Raw genomic sequence first — 27,670 nt, 5'->3', positions numbered from 1 at the left:
CTCGCTCGGCGGTTGGGGTGCCGAGCGAGGGGTTAGGCCGAGCACCTCTTGCTCGGCAACCCCATCTCCAAGCAAGGCCCATATCGGGCCTTTTTTTAATTTCGTATTTTTTTTAATTATTGATAATTAGTGTAAAAATTTATTAAGATCTATAAATAATAAATAATGTTGTAATTATGTAATTAATTTAAAATATTCATAAAATAAAATTGGTAAGATATATGAAAAAAATGAGATTGTCATTATATATTCATCTATTGGAGAGGCAGAAACCCAATCGAAAGGCGAAACAGTGATGTGTTAAGAACCGGCGGATCGGGTCGACGACATCAGATCGGGGTCAAATTCGGTCGGTTGAAGCGAAACGGCATTCTAATCAATATTTACTGTCGTTGGTGGTGACAAACGATGGATTTTTGCGATTCGGGATTGTCTAGATGTGTTTTTCTTTTTTTTTAATATTTTCGGGATTTATTAAAGAGAAATGTTTGTTATTTTGGATTTTGATATTTAAAATCCTACTAGGGCTAGGTTTAGGGTTAACACCCTATCAAAGGTGTTATTATAACAGTTTTGAAGACGATGATTATTATTGAATTTTGAGAATTTTCCTCTTTAATAAATCCCGAAAATACTAAAAAAATAGAAAAACTCATCTAGACGATCCTAAATCGCAAAAATCCATCGTTCTTCACCGCCAATGGCAGTAAATATTGATTAGGACGCCGTTTCGCTTCAATCGACCGAATTTGAGCCCGATCTGATGTCGTCGACCCGATCCGCCGGTTCTTGGCAAATCACCGTTTCGCCTTCCGGTTGGGTTTCTACCTCTCCAATAGATGAATGTATCATGAAATCTCATATTTTTTTTATATATCTTACCAATTTTATTTTATGAATATTTTAAATTAATTACATAATTACAACATTATTTATTAATTATAGATCTTAATAAATTTTTACATTAATTATTGCTAATTATATTATAAATATAAGCTTCACAAGAAAAAAAATTATAATATTATAAGTATCAATAATTTAAAAAAATGAAAAATTAAAAAAAAGGCTCGGTATGGGCCTTGCTCGGCAGCCCAATCGCTGAGCGAGCCTCGCTCAAGACCCCAACCGCCGAGCGAGGCCCAAATGTGTAAATATTTATTTTTAAAAAATATTTGTGTAAATATTTAAAAAAATAATAATTTGGAAAAAAAACCCCAAAATTGATTTGTCATATCATCGCTTGTAACTTGCTGGTATCTTGTGGGTCGTAAAGCATTATAACTTTCATTGATCGAGTAAATTACGAGGAAATTGTGACCATGAGCGTGGAATACGAAGTAAGCGTGTCGCGCTAAGTTATATTTGGGAAAATGGAAAAAAAAAATTGTGACCCTCAAACAAGTATCGTACAAAAATTATGACACTTTTGTTGTACTTAAATACTCATATTACGGTTTTAATTTTTGTAATTTCTCTTTTGCCTTGTGCGGGTGACAAATAGTTTCCAATAGTGTTAGCCCTTGCATATATATCCGGCCTATTTCTTAATTTTTTTTAATAAATAAAACGGCCTAAAGCTTGAATGGAGACTCGACAATGGACCACGCCTAACTTAACCTTTAATAAAAAGTCAACATTTCTTTGTTTTAGCCACGAAAAAGAAGGGGAAAAAGAAAAAAGTCAACATTTCTTTTGTCCGAGGTGAAAAGGCCATTTCTCCTTATTGACAGAAACCACAGTACGTGACTCGAACGCGGTTAAAAAACAATTGATTGCCCCAGTCAATGCGGGTCGAGCAATGTCGGATGGTAAAATTGCACATGACTTCCCCTTCGTGTGAATAGACGTAGAATTTACAGGTCTTACCCAACAGAAAAGGGTTTCGTGATCCGAACTGACTGATCTGGGATCACCGAGTCCCGAATTTGTACATGAAGAGCGAATATGACTGTATTGGTTTCTACAATTGACTTCGTTTGTGTAATGTTAATTGATAAGGCTTGATAAGGCCTTATTGACAAGCGCAATAAGATTAGGAATGTGCATGGTCCGGGCCAATCAGGTCTCAATATGGAACCGAGGACCGGACCGTAGTCCCGGTCTCCAAATTTTTTGGACCGAGGACGGGGCCGGAGTGGGACCAGCGGTCCGGTCCGATCCTAGTGGGACCACTAACACTATCTGCTTATAGAAATCTAACCCTTAGATCTAGACTAACAACTTTCAATTTCAATCATTCAACCTAATAAAAATATACATGTGACAATTGTACAACCATCACATGAGTGCTTATAATCTTAAAATAATGAGAAAAGACTAAATTAGAAAGAAAAACAATTATAATAACTGAAACATGATTGTGCTCCTGTATCATTCTCTTCGAAACGCAAGAAGAGTGATGACGCGGATGAGCGAGAGGAGGTATTGCGAGAGGAGCGAGCGGAAAGGCGAAAGCGAGAGGAGCAAGCGCCGAGCAAAGTCGTATTGTGAAGGCGAAACGCAAGCGTCGAGCTAGAAGAGAGGAGTGAGTGTTGAGTAGAAAATGAGGAAATTAGGTCAACTAGCTCTTCGGAGGTTTCTATTTTTTTTTTTTATAATTGTGTGTATATATACATCGGGTAGTCCGGCCCGAGCAATCCGATCCGATCCCATCCACTATGAAACCGGAGACCGAATCGTCCCCCTCAAGGACCGAACCAACTTGGCCGGTCCGATCTAGTTTCGGCCCGGTCCAATTTGGTCACCCCTAAATGAGATCACTAATATCAAAACTTGGACAATAAACCAAAATCGTTTAATATGGAATATTATGTTTTCCTTGTGAAATCTACCCGTATATAAAAGGGTGAAAAAAAATGTTTTCTTTTTGGTGGAATTTACCTAACTTAGTAATTAGAATCGAATCATGGAAGACATAGCTATATAGTAGTAAATCTCTCTTAAGACTTTTTACAATATACTGGATTATTGGTATGATAATTGTCTTCCTTGATCCCTTGGCCTAGGGAATTGGGCACAAGTTGGCAATCAACACATCATCTAAGAAGAAAATATTTAGTGTTTTCGGCTCTGTTTGCTTTGCCAAAAATGTGACGCTTTCGAAAAATGTTTTTGGAAAAGTTATTTTTCAGAAAATGACAATGTTTTTCAATGTTTGGCTAAACTATGAAAAAGACCCAAAAAATATTTTTCGTCATTTGGTATGAAAAATCATATTTATCTGTGAACTCCTTTTAATAATTTTATTTTTCCTTTTTAAAAGAATTGGAATTTTTAATTATTTATTTATATCTATTTTTTATTAATTTTTTCTTCTTCTTTTTTTCTGATGAGCTCGGGGCTCGCTTGGACCTGCGAGCTCATGGCTCGCCGGCCTCGGGGAGCCCAAGATCGCCGAGACCGAGTCATGGCCATCGCAGGACGGCCGGAGGAAGGAGGACGGAGTGGCGGTCCGGAAGAACGAGGTAGAAGGAAAACAAAGTAAAAGAATAATTATAAATAAAGGAAGTGTGAAAGAGATTATGAAGGGAAGACGAGGAAAATCTCAGTTTTAGAGCGAAATTTTCCGTTGAACGGAAAATATTTTTCTCGACCATATATTTTCTGCCCTTCAAATGTGAAAAATTGAGGAAAATGTTCTTAAAAAAAAAATTTACGTGAAATAAATGGAGCCTTTGGTACACCGCATGAGCAGCTAACTTTTTTTTTTTTTTTGGTCGAAAGAGCAGCTAACTTGGTGGGCACTTATTTACTGTTTTTTAATCACAGCTTGTCATTCGGACATTAAGTTGGAATTAAAAAAAAAAAAACAACAGAACTCTTATTTTTCTCTCTCATCATGCTCCGTACATAGCCACCGGTCGGCTCAGCCATCCACAAAGTATCCAGTTTGGCCGTTTCTACCACCCAAACCACCACGACCATCATATTGAGCCCACCGTCTCGCCTTGATCGTCACACCTAGTAGCAAAGCTGCTAAGATTGTTGCCGACGACCATGGACTTGCCACAACGGCTCAAGCTCAAAGCCATTGAGATAAGGGGTGACAGAGTAGACGAAATTTAACTATTGTGCGATGCCCGACCTTCGTGTCCTATCCACCCCCTATGACCATGGACGAGCAAGGATGACGAAGGGGTGGCTCGGCTTGGACGTGCCACAATGTCATCCGGTGACTTTGCCTGTGGCGATAACGAAAGGAGGCTCGGAGGGAGAGCTGCGGCTGGAAGAGAAAGAAGAGAGAAAGGTATTGGTTTGGGCAGTTTTTTTAATTTTCTTTTTCCGATTCCATATGGATGTACACGTGTCAATTTGTAATTAGTTTAATAAATAGTCATCACATCAGCGATTAAGTGGTACTCTTATACCACCTAATATTTTCTCATCGTCTAGGCGAGTAAATAATTTCAACTACTTTGCGGTTTGGTCGTTCAAGTCTTATTATGATGCTAGATTTGGTCCCTACATACTCGCCTGGCTAATTCGATTGCATTCTCCATACATTGTTCAGGACTATGCCTGGCGATCCTCGGGGGTGGGTCATTTCAGAACAGGTACTCCCTCTTCTCCTCTCTTTGTAAGGCAACATCACGAGATTTGTGGCCTTGGGCTCGAGAAACCAGGTAGAATATCCAGGCCCATTGGGCTGTTGTTAGTATGGGCCTATTTGTTTCACCATCAGGCCCATGTCCTGCAGAGATCATCCATAATCAACATCATACTATGGTAAAAGGCAGTTCAATCGACGCCTCATTGCCGGTTGGAGCACACAACACCGGCGGAAGATTCGACTTGGAGTGCTCGTGGGAAATTCGATTGAATGACAAACGCCTCTACTAAATTTTTCGCCTATGAACTTTCAATTTTGGATGATTTACACATATAACTCCGACGAAGTAGGCTATTATGTTGACTTTGGCTCGAAATGCGTACATAAATTGTTCAATACTTACATGTGACTGCAAGGATCAAACATGTGCATGAGCATATTGACGGTCGTGACCATGCTTCAATGTGAAGGACAAGGGACAATTCGTGCATTACCTCGTCGCATGGCGGGTCACAACATCATGCGCATTTCCAAAATTTGGGGGCTCGTTCTTGCCTAATTCTAAGAGCCGAGGGGCTCATTCATCATCCTATTTGTCAACAAAACATGGTGGAGGGTCCGAATAATTTAACCGAAACGCCAGGCGTTCTCCCACGTTATCTAGACAACCGCACCCACGTCCTTATGACAGGACAAGAAATTCTAAGTCTCGTCGCCAAATGAAAAGAGATCATTAGGAATCTGTCTAAGTGCTAAACAACTGTACCTAACCACGTCCATGACACAGAGGCATTAGCACCCACTTGGCAAAGATTTGTCAGTTCGAATCTTTTGTCGGATGGACAACTTCATCGAACTTGACCGTTTGCGTTGCAATGCCCCTTATTTTAGTAGCTTTTTTCAGGAACTAATTCAAACCTAAGAATAAGGTTTGACCCACCAATGGTGTGCCCTCGTCACGTTTTGCCTCACAAGACAACAAACAAGAGGAAAACACAAGGATGTCATCGATCTCATTGGGCCAAGTTAAGTTATTGTTGCGGCCGATTCCCTAAACAAATCTCATTTGTAAGTCAAATCTTCATTCAGTCCCGAACTTTTTTTATTTAAAAATAAATAAAAATTCTCAACTTTCATTGTAATACAAAATCTTAATTCCACGCGTCTAAAAATCTTCACTAATTCATTCAATATTGTCAATCTCAATAGGCTGTTGTTGTTCCATACGAAGGTAAATGTATCAAGGAAGGTGCGGGTTTTGAATAATGAGCCTCTAATTCGCCGTGGCGGTAACAATTTTGAAGAAACTAGTTGTAATTTTTGGACACATAGGGAAATTTAGAACTAGAGTAATAGTTATGATTTATTCTTTGACAGGAAAAAATCGTGGGGGGATTGGAATTTGGCGTTAAATCGGGGGATTTGTAGAGAATTATACCGTTATTATCAAAATTTATCAAAACGATTTGTGTAATTTAATTATGTTTTTCTAATAATTCGAGCGTCTAAGAACCTTCGGGCATCCCACTTCCCACGAAGCGTGATAATCCTCTGTCGTCCACGCACGCACAAACAGTTAAACGGAGTTTGTGCTCCCGGTGACGATCAAGAGAGAATTGCACGTGATAGTATCTACACGGACTGTTCCTTCGCACTCCATCAAATCATAAAAGAGCAAATGGCGTGATCTTCGAAAATCGATATACGTGTACACGAGATCCCGGTGGCGGGGCATGCCCGACCTTAGGTGGCCAACCTCCCTCGAGGACGCGAACCCGAGCCTTAGTTCAAAAAAGAAAAGGCGATAACGAGCCGGTCGAGCTGAGCTGATCATCTACTGATCACCAATTCCTGCACGACGCAACGGGTACGGAAGCAATTTCCATTTTCTGAGATCTTTTGGCGCGATTCATTTCGGTAGGAAATGAAGCATTTACGAAGATACAAGCTGGCGGAAACGTAATTTGCGCGACTAATCAATATGCGATGGGGTCCAAGAGGGCATTTCGAATTTGTATTTAATAGATCGTGAATTTGGGGATAAATATGCTCGTGGGGTCATCGCTGACCCGACCCGATTCGGGATAAATTAAAATAATGGGTGACGTGGAACTATCTTGAATTTCCGCCCACCGAATCTACCTATGGGAAAAATTTTATTTTAGTGGGATTGGTTAGCATTCTGGGCGGCGAGTCCTCCGTTATTTTGGTAACAAAATGAAGAAATAAATTGGGAAAATTTCAAATAAGGCTCCGAAATGCCACCGTTTTCTCAAATAAATGCATAAAGTGAATCTTGTTTCAAATAAAAGCGTGAAATGCATACTTTATTTCAAAGAAAGGCCCGACCAAGGGCATATTCGTCATTTATTATTATGATATTTTTTCCTTTTCTTTTCCCTCTTTCCTCCCCCGCCCGTCGCCGGACTTAGCCGGCCTCTCCCGATGCCGGTGAGGGCAGCCCTCGCCCTCGCCCACCCTTGCCCGAGGCCAATGATGGTCGGGGAAGGAAGAGGAAAAATACAAAAAATAAAAATTTTGAAATAAAGAAAGCACTTCAGGCCCTTATTTAAAATAATGTGTATTTTATGCTATTATTACAAAAAAATAATAACACTTTAGGATTTTATTTAAAACTTTTCGAAATAAATGTCATGACCAGAGGAATTGATGCGGACATTGCTTTATTTTGGAGGTCCCCCTTTTCATTTGACTTCTCAAAGAGTACCAAAGCCTGCCTAACTGTCGAACCAATAAATGATCATGGTCTACTATTACTCACTCTACAGTTGTTTCTATGTAGAAATTGGAAAATCATGGCATGGGACCAAAAAAAGAAGAAGGAAAAATCATGACAATTCACTCTACCCCAATTTGGACGCATTCGCCGAGTCACCGAAAAGTAGGCCCCGTCAGAACGGGGCCGCGAATCCACAACGCATCTTGATTTCATCGGAGCGCATGCTAAGGCCGAGATCACGAGCGAGGCGACCCGAGCGAGCCGGACACCTCCGGACGGCGAATGGCCCTCTACCAAAAAGATCACTTCGTCCATACCTGGCATGGCCAACAATGGATAAGTTACGAGCAATGTATATCAATGTTTTGACCAAAATTACATCAATGTTATTATTATTATTATTTTTGGTAAAAGGGAAATTATTTGAACGAGGGAAAGGAAGCCGTTATCGGGATGCACGATCCCGTGAATCTCGCTCCCCCACCTCTCTCTCTCTCTCTCTCTACGTCTCTCACCGTTCGCCGTCGTCGTCCTTCTCCATCCTCCGCCCCCTAGCAGTAAAACGCCATTGACGCAGAAAAGAACCAAAGGAGCCGACCAGAGTGACCCCATCCATTTCCTCATCACCACTAAAAAACTCCGTAAAGCTTTCTCTCTCCTCTATCCTCTCTCTCTCTACACAGCATTTCGCTTTTTTTTCTAACCACTTTTTCGAGTTTTCGGCTACACGGTGATCAGGATACAAAAGTTGTCTCGTCTCTCGTCCCCTCGTCCGCTTTTTCCACTTCCTTCTTCTTCGTCGTCGTCGTCAGCGTCATCAGACTTATCAGAATCGCCCATAAATTCGACGATTCAAAAAGCTCTCTGCAACCGTCGGATCTCTCTCTGTGTCGCTGGTCCCCGGCCTGCAATTATCACCCGACACACGCAGCCGCACCGTCAGGTATCCGATGCGCCATTTTCGGTCGCTAGGCTCGATTTGATTGATGTTTTTGTGTCCTGCTTTGGGTGCAATTCAATGGGTTCTTTCCGTGGTGTTGAGATCTGTGCCCGTTTCTTTTCGAGTTTTATTCTTGTTTTTATTCATTTTGGGATTAAATCCTGCGGTTTCCTCGGAGCTCGGTTTTCCCGAGAAATTTCTGCGCCTCGTCGCCCTTCGATTTTCGCGGAAAACCAAGCCGGAAGCTTCGCATGGTTCTCGGCTTACGCGAAGCCTCGCATTTTCCGAGATTTTTTTCTTTTTTGGGTTGGATTGTATGTTCCTCCTTACTCCTCAGGACTCACGTTTCGCGTGGACTTCCTCAAAATTCGTGCTTCGATAGATTATCGCCGGGTGAAATTTCTATCCGTGTCTCATCAGAATCAAACGCGGTCTGCCATATTGATTTGTTTTGAAGGCAGGGTGCGGCGAAAATGTCGGCAGTGGAGGCGTCGCCAAACCTCCGCGACTTCCTCAGTGTCAAGGACGACGACGTCGGAGCTGCCGTCGGCGGGCGGCGCGGCGGGGATCTAACCGTCCTGACGACGCGCTCCCTCCTCCGCGGGGAGAAGCTGCGGTCGCCGCCGTTGGCCTCGCCCACCGGCTCGCCTCACGCGAGCCGGACTCTGCTGGATATCATCCGCAACGACGAGCTGAACGCAGCTGGCCGCAACAACATCAGCAGGGACAGGAAGAGCTGGAAGTCTCTCAAGGGCAAGCTCCGGCTACGGCGTGCCGGTGCCGCCTGGCCGTCGACTGTCCCGGTCCCGGATTCGGACGTCATCGTCAGTAATTGGACGTCGCCGTCGCGGATTCCGAGGAGCGATTCCATTCAGTTCGCCGCGCCGATCACCGATGAGTCGACTCAGGAAGCATCTCGCTCGGAGAGCCTGACAGCGGAGAACTCTGTCCCGACAAATGCGCAGCCTCGCAGGAGCTCGACTCGCTTCGGATCTCTCGTGCCAATTTCGACTGAGCCGACTCGGTCAGATGAGTCGTCGCGTGGCAATTCGCCTGCGCAGAGTCTCCGGCAGCGAATCTCAGGCCACAATTCGGCGAGGTTCACCCCGCTGCGGAGAGACTCAGCACTGCCTTTGACTCGGTCCGAGAGCGCACCAACGAGCGGAGAACGCAATGCCAGCCAGATCAGCCCAGCTCTACCATTCACAGAGGAGCCGGCGCCCGAGCGGACCCGCCGCCTGTCTGCGGCCCTGGCAGAGGAGAGGCAGTTGTCAGCAAGGGAAGCGGCGGCGGCTCAGGTGGCTGCAGAAGCTGAGGCCTCCCGGGCAGAGGCAGCAGCAGCGCAGCCGGCGAGGACGTCGCTGATGGATCTATTGGAGGAGACGGATGGGCAAGTCGGGTTGCCGGGGACGGGGTATGCCGAGGGAGACGGCCAGGAGGAGAAGGTGGAGGGCGGGGCCAGCGGCGAGCAGAGTTATTGCTGCGTGTGCATGGTGAGGCACAAAGGAGCGGCGTTCATCCCATGTGGGCACACGTTTTGCAGGCTGTGTTCAAGAGAGCTCTGGGTGAGCAGGGGCAACTGCCCTCTCTGCAACAACTTCATCGTGGAGATCCTTGACATCTTCTGATTCTTGAAGCACCTTCAGTGCCACCCTCTCCCCGAGAGAAGATCCTTTCACATTTCCACTCACTAGTAAGCCCCAATGACTTCTCGCCTCTTTTGTTGGTTGAATTTGTTCTGGGATGTTTTTAGTAGTGCACCATTGTTGGGACTCATGGGCGGGGAGTCAAGACGATTCATCTGTAAAAATGTGTTTTTTATTTTTATTTTTTCTGTGTCATTCATATGAAGCTCCGATTGGAGTGGAGATCATTGGCATTCTTATGAGCTGAGAATGAGATTTAAGACCGCCTTGTTCTATTCAGCTTTTTTACTCTCCCCATACTTGGTAGAATAATTAAGATTCCATTAGTAGAAGTTGATGGAAGGATACCGGGGGAGAGAGAATGATTCATCTCGACAGCTTCTGCCCTGCGAGCTACGTTGTCCAATTTGATTTGCTCTTCCAATTCCTACAAGAATTAGCTTTAATTGAGATGCACCAATGTCTCTCTGCTGTGGTCCTGTGCTGTCAATTGCTACTCAATTTGAAGGAAAAGATGCTGCGATGATCGGAAAGAATCTTTTGTCATTGATCGATTCCACAGCAGATGGTGAATTGGTGATGGGGGTGAGGTACACTGAAATTGATGACACGTGGAGCAAATTGGAAGCCCTTTTCTAATGGCATTATCCTTCGATGTTGTAACTGACAAAGTGCTCCTAACTAGGCATTAGCAAAGTGGGTGAACTACTCGGTAGTTGCGGTCTTAGCCAAAAAGATAGCGAACACGATCAGGGGATTACTTATCATATCGATTTTGTGTACATGCCTTAATAGAATATACCTAAGATTGTTTATAATTCGATTTTGTTCCGACAGAAAAAAAAAAATTAATTGCACTTCCGTTGACCCTAAAAACGCTGCCAAACAGCATGTGCGCTTCGAATGACCGCGCCACACACGCAGAACGATACAAAACAGGAATTGAATGAGCGAAGATGGGAGTGGAGTTTTGTTGGATTCTCGTGAGCTTCATCGATTCGTGATGTTGTGCCCCTCTTCAAAATTAAAAGCTTCGGAATCTTTTCTTGAGAACTTCTCCTGCTTGGACTCACTTCCAACTAGGGGTGTCAATGGTTCAGTTCAGTTCAGTTATTTGAATAACTGAACTGAACTGAACCATTAAGGAATATGCCTGAACTGAACCGAAGTCCATCCGAACTGAACCGAACCGAATTGAAAAACTCAGTTTGGTTCAGTTCGGTTCGGTTCGGTTTTCGGTTCTGTTTTTTATTTATTTTTTATTTATTTGTATTTTTGCTCTTGCTCCATAGCTAACCCTCAACAACCTTTTTGCTATTAAAATCCAAGTGAATAATGCAGAGTTATTAATTAATTACTGAATATTAATATATTTTTTTCATCTCATATGGCTAGCCTTTCCGAAAAATCCAACATTATTTTGCAAGAAAATTTTGAATATTAATATGTCGGGACTATCATCCTGCGACGGATTTAACATCATCGACAAAAAACTTCTCTTGCTTCGTGCACGTCACATTATGATAAATGAGCTTTCTTATGGGAAAAACAAAAGCGGCACTGCATGTCACCAGATGATAATGGGCATGGCTTTAGCCGGAACTAGGATTATAATGTTTCAGGATCTACATGTGACAAGAGTAATTCTTAATCCTTACAAAACAAGATAATCAAAAGAACAAAATATCTGGCTCTGCCTTTGTCCCTATTGCCTTGTAGGAAAAAAAAACACACGTAATTATGTTTAAAAAACCATTTGTTTTCTGCCCTTGGCAGGGAATGATTCAAAGTCTTGCTTACAGTAGAATGATTCAAAGTCTGTCACTGCAAAAACCATTACAAATCCCAGAGTCTGTGGAAGGATCCCTAGGGTCATCAAGCAACGGCCGCTAGCAACCCTGCTGAATCGCTCTCGGAAAGAGCTTGAACATCTTCCTCGGCAACAATTGATACACTCTGACTTCCAAAGACCTCTGATAGTAACCAGCTTACAGTGGCTTGAGCACCCCAATCTATGCAGTAACAACTTCATCAAAATTTAGGTAAGAATAAAGAGTAACCAAGAACAGCTATCAAAATTGTCAATCCAGAGCGAAATACTAACATATGTTAACAATAAAATAATGGAAGTGATGAGAATAACAAGACAAAGAAACCTCCACAACTCGTGCATTTTACCACTTCTTCAGATACTAGCTGAAATCTAGAGGCATCAGCGCATGATTTGACAAGATAAAACCTTGTACAAATTGAAAAGTTCATATGAGCAGATGCAATCAACACGTACTTAGATGATAGGAGAATAGAAGACAATACAAGACATAACCTGGGCAATACTATAATAAGTTTTGCTTACAGTAAAATGACCACCTAAAAAAATAGTCAACTATTTAGCAATACTATATAACCTGGGCAAAAGGAAAACCGACATGTCAAGGCTTTTCAGAATCACAATAACCACAAAAACAAAAAAAGCAATTAGAATAGCAAAGAGAAGCTAATAGTCATTACCCTAGTCATCAATCATCAAGAGAAATCAATATCGAGTTAAGCTCCATGGTCGCAGTTGACAAATCTGCATTAAATTCACAATGATAATGAGAATTACAATATCTATTGAAATATTGAAGGGTATAAAAATTCCACAGCAATATAACTCAAGTTTTGACACGAAGTCCATGTGTCGGTTGTAAGACATACTCTTGGAGATGTATCAGAAAAATATGTTTTTAACTTGTTTCTTTGCTCCAAGAATAAGTCATAACAAGCTTGCCTCAAGGTGTTTCTTGAAGGGATTAAAAACTTTGGTTGGATTCCCCTCACGAATTTCCGAAATGCCTCATTTTCTACAAACTTGAGAGGCAATTCAGCAACAATGAACATGGCGGCTAGGTCTTTTTGACTTATGTCTTGGTCGAATTTCCATGGACCAGATGAACTACCTAACCCAACAAGTTGACCCGATGCATCTTTTTGCCTTTTCTCCACGTTCCCATAAGGATATTGCTTACATCTCTTTAAATGGTTAAGCATTGCAGTTGTCCCATGCTTAAAAACAATAGAAGCCTCACAATATACACATTCGGCTTTACCTTGGCCATCATCTATCTCTTTAAAGTGATCCCACGCATCGGATCTCGTCGACCTCCTTTTATTTGTGCTAGAAGCTTCACTCGTTGAATCCATCTACCAATAAAAGAATATCAGTTTCCATATCAGTTTACTTCTGTCAGTTGTAATCTTTTTTTTTTTTGTGTGGCTAATATGGGTATCAAGTGCAGCATAAGAGGAGAAAAGCAAAGCTGCCCCTGTATGATAATGAGAAGTGGTCTTACCAAGCTTTAGCTGATTATGCACCCAAGAACCCCAGGTCTGAATGTCTACCATGTAGAGACAGCTGCTCTCTATATGCAGATTCTAATATTTTCCATTCAGGTACGTGAGAGTGATCTCTAAGGCAAAAAAACAAAAAAAAGGAAAAATCACGTCAATCAGGTTATTATCAAGTGGATCAAATAACTCATTTTCAGCTCTATGTCGAAATGAAGCAATCAATTCTCAATTCACTGGAAACCCAATTGCCTATATCTAACACCACGATAGATTAGGTAAGCCAATTCTCGAAGGAGATTAGCAATGCAATCAGCAAGGAGAAGACGAACTTCTGATGATGCTCACATTTCCTCAGGGGAGAGAGGTTTCGTCAACAGAAAAATACCAGACCAACAAAACGAAATTTTCAAAATTCAGAGGAGAGAATTTCTATTTCCTTGACAAAGCCAAAAGCTTCTAGACACTGATACCACGTTAGATCAGTAGAAAGAACATGAGCATGAGTATCACAAGCAGCATTTGACATCGTATCGACCTCGAATTGCCTAAAAAAATTTAGATAAATCACAGTTCCATCCCAAAGTCAAATCTCAACAATGACGAATCACCTCACCATCACACAGCCCAAATTAAATCAATGAAAATCAGATTTTATTCCCAAAAATAACCCGGGAACCGAGGTTCAATCTTACGTTGTCATGATCCAGAGTCTCTGATTTTTGGAGTTGGAGTTGGGCAGATGCAGCTTACCCAAGACCTAGATTCCATCCACAACCCAAGATTGTCATCAAAAGCACTTCAAAAATTCCCAAATATAGCAACCCCAAGTTACACCCACACACACACGAAAAAAAAAAAGGACCCAAAGTTTCCAAAATCGAAATTAAGCAGATCTAAACCCTAACCGTAACCTATCAAGGACGTGGGGGAGGGGATATCGCTGTTCCTCTCCGCTGCTGCTCAAAATATGTATAAATTAAAATTAGGTCAAATCTCCCCAAGGAAATCCCAGATGACAACACAGAGAGAGAGAGAAGATCCGGACCCTGAATTGATCCGGGCAACTAGCAGCAAGTGCAGAAGAAACCCTAGACCCACCAGAGATTTGGGTGTGGTGGGGAAGAAATCAACAACTATCCAGACAAGAACAGATTAACAACACAAGAAATATTCCCCTTCCCTGCGACAAAAAGAAACGGAGAAATCAAAGGAAACCTTAGAAGCTCACCCGCTGTCACCAAGAACGACGATCTTGAGCACTGTTCGCCTGCCTGCGACACCAAGATACAGAGACAAACTGACGTCGTCCTCTTGCACGTGTGTCCGAACGAGAGAGAGTATGATGGAGATTCGAACGAGTAGAGTGCGATGGAGATTGGAAAGTGCGCGTTGGAGACGAAGACGACCGGACGAGAGACGAGAGACGAGAGACCTAAATTGATTTTTCAGAAGCCATCGTCATTTTACTTTTGGGCTGCTATCGTCGTTTTGGGCTTTTCATGGATCCAGGTTCACTAATTGAATCGAACTGTACCCGAACTGAAAATATCTGAACTGGAAATTTTTTTTTGGTTTTTTTTGCTATCTGAACCAAAAACTGAACTGAACTGAAAATATACGAAATTTCAGTTCAGTTCAGTTCAATTCAATTTTTGGTTCAGTTTGTGGTGCAGTTTTGACACCCCTACTTCCAACCCCAACCCGTTCAAAATTTGGATAATTATTTATAATCGAAGTCCAAAAACTAGTGCAGCTCGTGCATTTGAAATCCTATATATATGTATTTGGTATTTTCTCTTGTGGCGCCACATCATTGTTGTGTTGCCCATGGAAGCCTTAAAAAAAGAAAAAAAAGATTAAAAAAGTCACATGATGTCTTATGTCAACCGAGTTAACGGAACGAATCAAGTCATAAGATTTAAGACTTAAACGGATGAAGTGAATGTTCTAAGGATGAGAAGCATGGCATTGACATATTTTAGAACTTGCGATGCCATTTTCGCAAAATTAGCACTGGCACCTATCATCAACATATTGTTACTGCAGTAGTTCCCTCCCGTGGAATTTTACCCGGAATACAAACTATCCATGCAGGATTTTGTTTCTGCAAATGGCAACAACATCAGGCTTGAAGCCATGAGTGGATTAAAATCACGAAAATACCCCTGGAGTTTCTTATCTTCTGTAGAGGAATATATGAAAGCAACAAGATTCAAGCATTTTACTTCTTACTTATTGCAAGTGGTACACACACCTAAATGTGGCATAAGTTTTCTTGACGTTGGTAAATCAATGTAGAATATGAAATCTACCAGACTTACATTACCATCTGAAGATTTCCTATATTTAGGTTAAGTGTACCACATTATGGAGTGGCACACGACTAAGCAAAATTGTTTTTCTTCCTTGTGGAAAGGGTGGCACGTTCTCTTCATGGTCAACAAATAATAGTGATTCTACAGTTTTTGATTGTATCAAAAGCCCCAAAACTAGCAATATTTCACGGAAGAGTCAACGAACATTCAAATCTCATTCTGGGTTCAACACGTTTTCATGATCAGGTTAGCTGAAAGACTTCACCCTTCCCGACACGACGAGATCCCTACAATTTCACACAGAGAAAGAGTGACAAATTCAACATTATAAGTACTCGGGATGAAATTCTCCCCTAACCCCTTGAAAATGCAATCAAAGCATAGAGATGGTGGAGAAAGACTTAACACAAGAAAAATCACCACCACTAGTGAGTCCAAATGTCATATAAAGGGACGTATGTAGAGCATCCAAATTCTAAGTAATTTCACTCAAGCGTGTATACTTCTCGGGATGACATCACCTCCTGAAAATAGGATCAGTTAAGAGTACAACACTATGCAGCAAAGAAGCTTTGCCAGAACATCACACCTCAGTAGTCAGACCAAAGAGCGCACATCCATGCATTCAGGTTTGGTGAGGGTGAGATAGAGTCCTAGGTCAGTAATTTCTTTCTTTATCTACAGAGAGGAAAAACAGAGCAGAAGCAGGACAAAGACTATGGCTCTGGCTTCTAAGATTAGGTTTTGTCAGTTGTATTTGCTACTTACATGGAGAACTCGTGAGATTGAGTAGGATATGCTATTTTCCCCCTTGAGAAAAGTATTGCAAACCCGCCGTTCTCCCCCCTTTCCTTGTGAGTACAAAGCAATCTACAATGCTGAACACGAATGGCTGTTTACCTTCTGATGGAGAGGGCATATATCTGGTTGTCTCACTATGTATATTTGATCCCCAAAGTCAGTGTATGAATCTTGATTTCGATACCATGTCCAGAGAGCCCATGTCTCATTCTTCACCTGCAAATGGCATATCCACTTAGGCTCCGCAAAGAGCTTGTGAGAAATGCGGCATATCTGACCAAGAACTTAATTTCAGTCCAAGATATGGATTCTTTTAAGCATATTTCGAAGGCATTTTTATTCATGCCACCATTCTCATTTTTCCAGTCAGAATTAGAATATAAGGAATTCTGAATGTAGTTCCTGCTGCTGAATCAAATACATGAAGTGGTCTACATTTATTAGTGCATGCGTGCAAGAGAGAGAGAGAGAGAGAGAGAGAGAGGGGAAGTGGTTACCTCCAATATTCCATGGCCAAAGCTACTCTCTCTAAAGGCACTGTAGTCAGGTTGCCGGTCCCAGCAGAACTTACCAGCTGCAGGCCCAGATGTAAAATTAACTGCACAGAAGCCACCCATGTACTCATCAGGGGTGGTTGATGGTTCTGGACAATTGCCGGGTTCATCAGCATGCTCCGCTGCGATCTTTTCCCGATTACCCCCATCTCCAACAGTGATATAAACCGGCCCACATGGATCTAACATATAATTGTATACTCGATTTGAGCGCTCATAGGCATGAATCTGTTGATAATGAAGACTTTTCATCAACTTAAAATGGATGTTTAACTATCGCATACAATGTAGAATCACGCAAACAAAGTTCCAAGTACAAAAAAGGTCCACAATGGTTCCTATAGAACATAATTTATATACCTAGGTCCAACTAAAGGTCCGCAATTTATCCGATCCAATCAAACATAGTTCATATTCTTCGGTAATCTGATATATCATAACCATCGGAAACAATTATCGGATCACAATTTCACAAGTGTGGAGACTAAATTTATTAAGCACACTGAACATTTTTCTGGATTTTTCCGTCAACTCCTCAGCCTGTAGGCATGAGCTGCTATATCGTCAACTAAAATTGATTTAAAAAAAAAAATTCAAGAATACACTCACCAAGAGCCTGTATCCTTCCCAGACAATATGAAAAATATAGTTTCGTAAGGAATTTTAGGAAAATGAATTGCAGTTATGTTAGAGGAGGATGTCATCACTTACATGTCCACTGAAGACTATGTCGACGCCTGAGGAGTACAGAAGATCTTCCAGCGCTACCATCATGCACTCTGCCTCTCTGTAGTGGGCTTTGTAGGTGCTGTACCAAGGTGGATGCCAAGCAGCTACCAACCAGGGAGTTATAGATCTGTCAACACTAGACAAGTCTCTCACCAGCCACTTGTATTGATCAGCTGCATAAGAGCAGCAGATAACTTATAAGCCTCATTGGCTGTCACTAATGTTCAATAGAAAATCGTGCAGGTCAGCCTAGTTTAAGGTCGGATAGAGCAACACTAAAGCCAACGATATCTGTGTACTTTGCACTAGCCATTCGAGTGCCATACATCGTTCCATTTTCTGTTTCACACAGATTCGCATGTCACTTAATTCTTTTAATTTTGAATTTCCATATCCATGAATTTCACTTGAGTTCTAGCTTTCAGAATTTAGATTCCCACATCCTTTCAAACTTTTCACTCTTGCAAAGACATGTTGCACTATCCACTCTCAACATCGAGTGCAATCAAAAGGGTAATTTCTCGTTCACCAACTATGTTAAAACAGGAAAACTAAGTCTGGCGGAATCGCCCTGTACTTCATGCACTTTATGGTCTGTTTGGCTCTTGAGAATTTGAGGTGCTTGGTGTGACTTTGAAAATTGTTTCCCAACACAAAACATATTCTCATTTTTTAAGCTTCAGAGTGAACGTTTTCTCATTGCACAGCTGAAATGCAAACATTAACGTGGTTCTTACATTACAAACAAGATCTTTTTCGATGAATGTATACTTTTTTGTGCCACAAAGCTCTATTTTTACCTCTGAGATTCTGATGCAAAACTTGCAAAAGATGCCTTGTGAAGCAGCGTTCAACTTTGACCCAAAAAAATAAAATAGAAACAGAGTTCAACATAAAATGATCAAGGGAAAAACTGCATTACCTGTGGAGTTGTAGGCAATATATGCTCCAAGCATGATGAAATGTATACCTCCTGCATTGAAGGAATAGTAAAATGTTGACGAAGACCCACATTCCTCAGATGGGAATGCAAATCTCGAGCTGTAAGCAACGAATGTACGATTTCCAGCTTGTTTCTCTATTTCATGATTTCCCTCTACCACCATTATTGGAACTTTAGACACTAAAGGCTGCATAAACCTGTGAGAAGGCTCCGAGGTAAGTTCCACATATCTACACACTAACATAGTCCTGAGAAGAAATATATGGATCCTTTTCAAGTGTGTCCATTATAAAACTCTTTTATGAGAAAAAATATGATGCATTCACCTTCCCCAGTAATCCCATCGTGGCTGATAAGTCTCATGTATAGGTGTCTTCGGAAATGAGCAAGAGTAGCAGTCAGATCCGGTTCCATTCGTGAGGTATAGATTTGCATAAGTAACATCACCAACCAATAGGAGAAAATCAGGTCTATTCTTCTTCAAGTGACGAACTGTTGTAGTTGTGTTGTATGTAAGCCCAAGATCTCCCACTATAGCTATTCTATTTGGGTAGCTTTGAGGACCCGGAAATGGCATTGTCCTGAAATGGTAGATGTTACTCATGGCCGGAATACTCGGATCTCCACATTGATAGTAGTAGAGCGTGCTAGGCTTCAAGCCTACAAAGACACAATGCATTGATAATCAGAAAGCTTTCATATTATTGGTGATAACTCCTCAAACTACAAGAAAGTCGCCCACTAGCTCGGTTTATATCTTCCCTTCAAGATCCTTGAGAAGATTAAATACAAATGTTGACATTGACAATCACGTAATAATGATCATGAAACTTTCACGACAACATATGAATTCTCCAAGTTCGTTACTTTTGGATTCCACCATGAGCCAGTGATCTGCCAAAGAGCGAATTTACAACTACCTGAGCATAATGATGACGACCAATCCAGTCTTATGAGCACTTTGAGGTTAATTTATCATACAACACAGCTTTCAACACACCAAGCATACCAATTCAAGCAATCCCCCTGAAACCGAATAACATAACCTATAACACAAGTTAGAACAAGCTTTCCATACTCAAACGAAACACACCTACATGACATATAAGTAACTAAGATAACCAAGTTCCAGTATCTCCTCTATGCTTTCCTGAAAAAATAAACTAGGATTGCTATTACACGCATGCCTGCCTCGCCAACACACACACTCACACGCGCGCGTGCACGTGTGCGTGCACAGAGGTCTTTGATTAATAAGCAAAGATAGACATGTTAGGGCCATGGCTTATCCACAAGAACACCTGGAGAGAAGTTCCATTGAATAGATAATAATTCCTTGGCCCTAATCATACTTACATACAGCTTTGTCCCGACGGTGGACTAAAGGGGATAAGAAGTTAACAGTTGAACACACATTTCAAGTAGCATTAATTTATTATATTAGACTCTATATGCAATGAAAAGAAAGAATGAGCAGAAAAACCGTACCTTGAATACGAACATGATGGATGATTCCTGAACTATAGTTCTGGAGGCCTTCAAAAGGGTAAAGCTGATTATAGACTAGAGAACTTCCCTGGGCTTCATCACTCAATAGCTGTTTCTCAATCCCATAGTAAACAATGCTGGCAACAGTTTTCGGATCTAGCGGAATAACACTATTGCCAATTTGGTAGTTCCCTGCAAAACCGCTATACCAAATTAGACCTCCTTGGCCAACAGAGAAGTTGGGTTTTAAATAGGTTCATTCATATGTACTGACCTAACTATGACAAGTCTGCACTTCAAGAAGATGCAAAAAGTTACATCACATTTTCATTATCATTGTCAGGTTAACCAAGAATACCAAATTGACCCACGGGTTGGTATCACAATTGGTCCTCTACTCAACAAGAGAGAGCTACAGAGAAATGATGAAGAATGCTACTTCTCCACTATGATATCCCTCATTATTGTTCTAGCAATGTCGGTCATCTTAACTGAAACCGATAGCAATGATCCAGGCTATGGAACAAAAGATAACCATAACCGAATAACATTTCCATTAACTTTTGGCGACTTCAGTTTCCCCAGTCAAATTTAGTATCAGCGAAAGGATATTGCACAAGCAGCAGGTATTTCCTCCCCCTAGATCATGTGAACTCATTTACGCGACAAAGCCACCTGCGGAGGAACATTGTCCGAAGTGATATCTACATGTAGAGGATGTTAGACATGGATACCCGAGTCTAGTACCTCGCATCAATGCATTTAGATGCAGAGCAAAGTCACGGACTTACCAACACGAGTTAAATCGGAAAATCCTAAAAAAACTGCTCAACAGAATGCTGAATCATAGAAGCCAAATCGTTCCGGACGCTGTTTCACAGTTACGAGGCAACACTTTTGCCCCCCGAGCGAGCCGAAGAAGAGAAGCGGAGATCAATCGAACACCAACCTGTAACCCAGGAGATCCAGACGGAGTCGTAATCGGTGGAGAGAGCGACCGATATCTGCTCGGGCTCGAAGCCACTGACGCGCCTCTGGACCCTGGGGTCGGTGTCGGGGAGGTCGACGGCGGCTCCGCGGAGGCTGGCGTCGAAGGGGACCGTCACCGGAGCGAAAGGGCCGTCCAGCGTCGACGGGATGCCGGCCCGAGCGAGGGCGGTTATGGAGCTCAGCTGAGTCAAGAGTGCTAGTGCGATCGCGAGGCGAGGCGATGTGGAAAGCCATTGAAGGACATCCTCCATGAGAGAGGGAGCGCGCGCGAGAGAGAGAGAGAGCATGCAAGGGTTGATGACAGAGTCGGAAGTTGGGAGGCATGGAATGCGTCACCTTTTTACAGTTACACGCGCCAGACGACGATGCCATTTCGGGAAAAAATTTGAAAAAGCAAAATTCGCGAAGAATACCAAAATGGATGTAATTTATTCAATTGTGTGTCTGACCAATTTATATAGAGATCCGCCTCAATGTCATTTTGGATTTTTAATTCGCGTGATAGATAGTAGGGGTGAGTATGGTCCGCTTTCCTCGAGAATCGGGGGGCTACCGTTCCTAATTTTCGGAACTAGGGACTAAAATGACCGATCCGATCATGTTCTCGAGTGGTCCAAAGAAATTGAATTTAACATAAAAAAAAGAAAATGAATTTAAAATAAGAAAGAAAAGAAAAGGAAGTTCACTGTTTGTCGCTTAAAAACTTAGTGAATATTGTTAGATGAGAGAGGAAGAACTTTTGTTCTCATTTGTTTAACATGATAGAGAGCCCCAAATTAGACTTTGTAATTAAAAAATTGTAAAAGAAAAAGAAAAATAATAGACAGGGCGATCCGTCGGTCCGGTTTCTCCCCCAAGACCGAAAATCGGATTGGGGCTCCCCAGAGCCGGACAAACCCGGCCGGTTCGGTTTGATCCGGTCCGGTCGGTTCATTATACTCGGTACTAATAGATAGCGTCAATTATGATATGAAATTTATTAAGTAAATTAACCTTTTTTTTTTTCTAAAAAGACTTTCGATATAAATTATAACTATTTATTAACATTCAATTGACGCATTTTGTCTATTTAAAATTAACCGTTTATTTATACTTTTTTGTGAAAAAAAAATCTTACCTAATGATGAGACCGTTACGTCTCCTAAGCACGACTTTGTAATTAGAAATTACATACCCATCTGAAAAAAAAAAGGGTATTTGATTTGCCAATTCACTTAAATAAAGGGTAACATAAAATAAAATGTGCTTTTTGCCCTTTTGCAGCGTGGCTAGTAGGGAACACGAGCTTGACCCGATACATGTTTGGTTCTTGAAAACCGGACATGAACTATTGTCTGAAAGACCCCTTCTTTTCTCTTCTTTAAAATGCTAATCTTTGTCGGTACCAAGTTGAGTATTTTCAATAATTGAATTTATGAAATATCTCATTAATCTCGTAAAATTGTTAAAGAAGAACAATCAGAATTTTTTTTATTTTTATTTTTTGTCCTCAACACTATTCTCCAAGAATTTATAAATGAAAAGACGTCACCAAAGAGAGAGAGAGAGAGAAGCTTTTTGTCTTTTCATAGAGGAACACAGCCTTTTGAACTCTGTTGGTATCGAGGAAGGAGCGCACTGGACTAAAGGTGAAACAGCGTGCACAGCCTTCCCTCCTCCGATGCCTTCAAACTTTCTCTTCCCCCCAGAACAATTTCCATCAGCATACCAAGCATGCCCCCTGGATGATCAACTTATAACATATACGGTGCGATGCGTCGCAGCAGCAGCAGCACGGAACGGGACACTTTTGTTCGGCGACGTTATTCCGTTTTGTCGTGAAACGAAAGAGGTCCTACTGTAAATGACAATCGCTGGCCTAGAGCACCCCATACCATCTACCATTCCAACGGCATCCCTGCCATTACCCGCGATGGCAGATTGGTTATCGTGACGAAATTGAACTGAAAACGAAGCTCTTGAAGATGAAAACGGAGCACAAGAGAGCGAAGTGCGAACTGTCATCAACGAGGATGACATTTTTACTGCATGAATCTGCTGCAGCTGGTTCAGCTGTCACAGAGAGAGAGAGAGAGAGAGAGAAAAGGGGGGGGAGAAGAACATGGAGGTTCTGGTATCCTTCACTTGTGAGCAGCTGAACAAGCAGGAGCCCACCATCAAACAAGTACATAGAACACACACATTTCTCTTAAGAACCTATGATAGATCAGCAGTTCCATTTGATCAAACTCTGCTTAAGGAGCAGCTCCTGCCTAAACAGTCAAGCCCCACATTAGAAAAGCAATAAGCCGGAGCCTGTGGCAACCACTCGATGCTGTCAAATTATCATCGGGACAGAACAACTACAGAAGAGCCTCGTTAGTTATAAGATTCAAGGATCCACTCCAAGTTACATGGAAACTTAACTTGATATATGCACCGTACCTCAACATCATCCCTTCCAGCGAGTAGTAAAACCAGCACCCTCCTCCAGGACAAACCTATTCTCAGTAAATGCTTGAGTTGATGCAGATGAATAAACAGCTGCAGTTAGGCACAGACCATACATGACCAACACTTTCCAGCTTTCTCATGCAGCGACCATTCCCACGAGGAGCAACATTTCCAACACCAGGACCAAACACTTTCAGATTAGACAAGATGTCGATGCAGACTCATTTTGCAGTGAAGAGAGATTCTTTACTATTGATTCGGTCAAATATCAAGAGTCTTGTCAAAGAATGACCCTACTAAAGAAAACGCTGTCATTTTTCAAAACACTAATTATACATAACACGAGAAAACAGTACTTTAAAAATGACAAGCTTTCTTTATTAGATGTTTAACAGATGCCCTTCAGAACACTAGTTAACAAATACTACGTATCAAAGACTCGATAAGCCATCGGATCAATTGTCATCAAGTCACCTCCAGTACTAAAAATATCCAACAGAAGAAAATACACTGGGTCTGCATAAACTAGTCCTGCCTAAGATTTCTTCTTTATCTGCAGGATGGAAGCCACTAGAGCTACACAGAACATATCCATAAAAAATGCAAAAAAACAATGTAACGGAGAAGCATTTATCTGAACCATCAAGGTTAGTGCCACAGAGAGACCTCAAAAGGTTTCTGAAGAAATGCAAGCACAAGTTGTTTGGTCAGGCAGACATTCACTTTTTTCTCCGCCTCATTGGCATTTAACTTCAGACGACGCCTTTAGACTTAAACACATCATTCAAAGCCTTCATTTAAGCTAAATATAAATCACATGATGAAATGATTCACAGTACAATCTTGATTCAGAGTCATGATATACAAAGATGAAGGGCATTGGATTACTAGAACACCGCTTACTATGGCAACATGATTTATGATGTCCAAGAACAACAAAAGAATCGCATTATCTACTTCTATACTAGAAGGCCCCCCAGGGTAATTACAAAAACTCAAAACCCAAGAAACATTGGGAGACGAGAAAAGGGCCTGAAAATCTCGCTGATAAAAGAGACAATGCGCTTTCAACCTTTGGTCCTCATAATGGTTATGCTTCCTTTTCCACCTTCGGTACGAATTTTCGTCTTTCCAACCACAGGTTTCCCAGAAAAGGCAGAGGTAGGATAAGCCGCAGGATCTTCATCATTCGATTTCATTTTTGAGGGTGGAGGGGTGCGTATTCTCTGATTTATATCCTTCAGGGTGACATCACCATGAACACCGCAGGGTTTAACGAAGTCAAATGGGTAGGCAACTGAAGAAGCTAATTTGGTGGGAGTCCTTATGTATGACCTCCTACCTGGCATACCAATTACAGGGTAATTAGTTCTGTTCTTTCAAAATTAGAGATATTTCTACAGATATAAAGCATATAGCAAGATTCCTAACTCGTATCTCTTGACCATAAGCATATATTCTAGACATGATAAATTGGAAATCCAAAGCGAGCGCAGGCATTCTTTTAGCTTTTGGGTATGTTGGTATGAAAAGCTGATGTTAAAAGAATTACGAATTAAAAAATGAAAAAACCTTTAAACACCACTTTCTGAGGAGTTCGAGTGACGTGCTGTTGGACCCTATTGATTGCAGTCTCAGGCTGATCACTCCAGAACTCTGCAAATCATTTTAAGCATTTCCTCAAAGATTCAAGAAGTGAAATTGCAACGACTGCAAGCAAACAAAACTAGATCAAATACGATATGTGTAAAATACTACAAAATATATAATTTGAACCTGAAACATCAATTTGAACATCGGATGCTCCAGAAAAGGTCCTGAATTTCAAGTGAAATATGTAATCAGGTCAAAAGATTATGCCACAGGGGCGCAAAAAGTTAAAAGTTCATGGTAACATACCCCTCATTAGGAAAATGCATCTCAGGATAATTAAAACATTCAGCAAGCCATCCATCAGTCAGCGGATCAATACCGTCGGAGCCAGAGGCTAATACGAATTTAACAAGTTGAAGTTCTAATGAGTAATGGGGATTGCGAAGCAGCGATGACTTCACCTATGTATCTGGAGAGTTCATCAGAAAAAAAAAATGCAAACCTGACTGTCGAGAAATCCATTGTGATTGTTCAGGAAAAACCTCTTCGACTGAGTCTTCTCTCTCCTAACGAAGTGAAAGGACATTAATAATGGCATATTAAAGTGTAGGCAACTTTTAATTGTGAATTACAGTAGCAGAATCAATAAAGGTTCAAGCAGACAAGTAGAGAAAGAAGCCTAAAGATTATAAGATCGGTCCATCAAGTGCACCTTTGACAAGAAAACAAGAATAAGACGAGAGACCTTCAACAAAGTCACATGACAGAGATAAAAAAACTTGTTGTCGCTTGAAAACAAGATTACACCATAAATTGGAGTACAGATAAAAATACTGAACATGATATCAGTAACATGTTGCACAAATGGCAACTTGGATACAATGGGACTTGTATAATACTCACAGATCCATCAGATTTCAGGAAGCCAGATGACAACTCTTCACAGCGAAGAGAAGGGTCCACAGCATGAGCATCAAACTGCAGCATCCGTCGCCTCTTCACTTGCGAGCAAGACTCCTTACCTTGTTCGGCTTCCTTGCTTGTCTCACCTACAGGTAATGAGGAAGAATAGACAAAAAGGTCATACAAGTCGAACAAGCGAAGAAGGTATTATCGAGTAACATTCGGATAGATTCGAAAGTAAAAGGCCATACCACTCCCCATTACTTGGTAACCCAAATCCCCACACGCCTTGACCGGTGTTGTTTCGTCAAACATGAAAGAAAGATCTTCCTCATTCTGAGTCACTTCAGTCCACGAGCACTGAGATGCATCTGTCCAGACATGCAAGTACACTCTTAGATTCCACACACATTTTCGATAAACTTCAGCGATGATTTTTATGTCCACACTGTTAGTCAAAGCATAAGCATACCAAAATTCATATCCTGCTCGAAACAATTTTCCTCGCTCCAATTCCATGGCTTGCTACTACTACATCACAGAGATAACATAAGTGATTTCAAAAGTTACATTTACGTCGCACATCATGAATATCAAAATTCAGGCCACAGCATGTAGAAGAAGAAGAAGAAGAAGAAGAAGAAGGAACTCGTAGAAACATGAGCTCGTGCCTATTGAGTACTGTTTCCAAAAATCAGTTCGAATATTCCGACATACAACCATAATTTTTCCAAATGTGAGTTAGTTAATATAATAAACAAACTCAACACAAGTTCTTCGAACATCAAGCATAAATGCTGCAAAAAGAGAAACTAATTATGACCCACGGAACTGATTAGAGCCCCACCTCCACATCCTCATCTCCTCTCTTTTCTTTCTAATAGAAGAAGAAAAGGCTTGCATCCGCCATATTCACTCCATCAGTTGCAATTAAAGATACTAAACAGTCCCGAGTGCGAAATCATAAACCATAATAACCACAATCATACAACTCCAGGCCACAGCAATACCTCTCCATTCAATGCACAGCATTGCAGCACAAAAAAAAAAAAAAAAGGCCGAAAAATTAATGAACATCAGAAGAAACCCATCAGAGTACGAACTCAGTTTCAGTAAATCAACCATTAAATGCCAAAGTAAAACTAAAATCACCAACAGCGATGCCGCACCCTGCGTTTCCCACATTAAATCGCAAACCCAGAAGAGAAAAACCAACCCGCAAAAAGTTTCTCAGAGAACACTAAGCAACTAACCCAGTAACCAAGACCCATTTCTCATGAACACACACACGCAGAGAGAGAGAGAGATACTCGTCGCGGTTGCAGTCCATTTGCGAGCGAGCCGACGAATCTGCAAGTAGCCGTTGCAGTGACGATCGATTCGTCAGTTGGCGTCGCCTCCGCTGGGCTCTCGCATATATAATGCCGGGGGTGTACAGACACAACTGTTCGGGGGCGTTGCTTGAGATGTGTGCTGCGAAGAAGAAGAAGAAAAAGCGAACCAACACGAATCCAAAAAAAAAAAAGACAACTCCTCTTTCTTTTTTCCACCGAGTCTTTTATTTTGTGAATTTTCAGAATGGGGTAATAAATAAGAGTAGATACGAGACATTAATGGCTTTTTTCTATATAGTTGCTTTCATGGGCGCGAGAAAGATGTTGGATGCGAATGAATGACGATGTTGGACAAAACGACGGTCGGGTCGCACCTCTT

General features: G+C 41.5%; 3 protein-coding genes and 1 long non-coding RNA gene across 7 annotated transcripts; 1 reads left to right on the top strand and 3 right to left on the bottom strand.

Annotated features, from left to right (window-relative positions):
* Positions 1–8,072: 8,072 nt before the first annotated feature.
* On the top strand, positions 8,073–10,150 carry LOC115753367. 2 transcript variants are annotated; one of them, XM_048271804.1, is made up of 2 exons: positions 8,073–8,232; positions 8,687–10,150. In XM_048271804.1, the coding sequence occupies exon 2, from the start codon at positions 8,703–8,705 to the stop codon at positions 9,855–9,857; it is 1,155 nt and encodes a 384-aa protein (XP_048127761.1). In that variant the 5' UTR covers positions 8,073–8,232; positions 8,687–8,702; the 3' UTR covers positions 9,858–10,150. The 2 variants fall into 2 exon arrangements, 1 of the variants encoding a protein (XP_048127761.1); XR_007196789.1 differs by lacking the exon at positions 8,073–8,232 and having other exon boundaries at positions 8,691–9,974; positions 10,017–10,150.
* A 2,556-nt stretch (positions 10,151–12,706) lies between these two features.
* LOC115753373 lies at positions 12,707–13,076 on the bottom strand. Its single transcript, XR_004016863.1, has 2 exons — positions 12,968–13,076; positions 12,707–12,888 (listed from the first exon to the last, which is right to left on the bottom strand). It is a non-coding gene; the product is annotated as an uncharacterized LOC115753373 (long non-coding RNA).
* A 2,933-nt stretch (positions 13,077–16,009) lies between these two features.
* Positions 16,010–21,433, bottom strand: LOC115753363 (purple acid phosphatase 15). Of its 2 annotated transcripts, XM_030691937.2 has the most exons (7): positions 20,988–21,433; positions 20,039–20,230; positions 18,877–19,210; positions 18,530–18,747; positions 17,590–17,780; positions 16,822–17,106; positions 16,010–16,540 (listed from the first exon to the last, which is right to left on the bottom strand). In XM_030691937.2, exons 1-7 carry the CDS (start codon positions 21,313–21,315, stop codon positions 16,394–16,396), a joined length of 1,695 nt encoding a protein of 564 aa, XP_030547797.2. In that variant the 5' UTR covers positions 21,316–21,433; the 3' UTR covers positions 16,010–16,393. The 2 variants fall into 2 exon arrangements, 1 of the variants encoding a protein (XP_030547797.2); XR_007196788.1 differs by lacking the exon at positions 16,010–16,540 and having other exon boundaries at positions 16,991–17,106; positions 17,239–17,780.
* Positions 21,434–24,241: 2,808 nt separating this feature from the next.
* On the bottom strand, positions 24,242–27,486 carry LOC115753365 (protein XRI1). Of its 2 annotated transcripts, none has more exons than XM_030691939.2 (9): positions 27,268–27,486; positions 26,430–26,488; positions 26,209–26,328; positions 25,958–26,103; positions 25,557–25,620; positions 25,361–25,448; positions 25,238–25,278; positions 25,034–25,117; positions 24,242–24,803 (listed from the first exon to the last, which is right to left on the bottom strand). In XM_030691939.2, exons 1-9 carry the CDS (start codon positions 27,285–27,287, stop codon positions 24,529–24,531), a joined length of 897 nt encoding a protein of 298 aa, XP_030547799.1. In that variant the 5' UTR covers positions 27,288–27,486; the 3' UTR covers positions 24,242–24,528. The 2 variants fall into 2 exon arrangements, with proteins under 2 accessions (XP_030547799.1, XP_030547800.1); XM_030691940.2 differs by having other exon boundaries at positions 26,430–26,485.
* Between the last annotated feature and the right edge of the window lie 184 nt (positions 27,487–27,670).

The sequence above is a fragment of the Rhodamnia argentea genome, chromosome 1, assembly GCF_020921035.1.
Source record: "Rhodamnia argentea isolate NSW1041297 chromosome 1, ASM2092103v1, whole genome shotgun sequence".
In the NCBI taxonomy this organism is placed as follows: domain Eukaryota; kingdom Viridiplantae; phylum Streptophyta; class Magnoliopsida; order Myrtales; family Myrtaceae; genus Rhodamnia; species Rhodamnia argentea.
Note: the sequence above shows the minus strand (reverse complement) of the source record. Positions and strands in the feature narration are given on the sequence as shown.

Coding starts and splice junctions, on each gene's coding strand:
- LOC115753363 (XM_030691937.2), bottom strand. CDS start 21,315: ATGCTCTCTCTCTCTCTCGCGCGCGCTCCCTCTCTCATGGAGGATGTC. Junction 18,748..18,876: donor CGATGGGATTACTGGGGAAG/GTGAATGCATCA, acceptor GCCTTCTCACAG/GTTTATGCAGCCTTTAGTGT. Junction 16,541..16,821: donor TTGGCCATGGAATATTGGAG/GTAACCACTTCC, acceptor TGCCATTTGCAG/GTGAAGAATGAGACATGGGC.
- LOC115753365 (XM_030691939.2), bottom strand. CDS start 27,287: ATGGACTGCAACCGCGACGA. Junction 26,329..26,429: donor CGAGCAGGATATGAATTTTG/GTATGCTTATGC, acceptor ATGTCTGGACAG/ATGCATCTCAGTGCTCGTGG. Junction 24,804..25,033: donor TCAGAAAGTGGTGTTTAAAG/GTTTTTTCATTT, acceptor TTGGTATGCCAG/GTAGGAGGTCATACATAAGG.
- LOC115753367 (XM_048271804.1), top strand. CDS start 8,703: ATGTCGGCAGTGGAGGCGTCGCCAAACCTCCGCGACTTCCTCAGTGTC.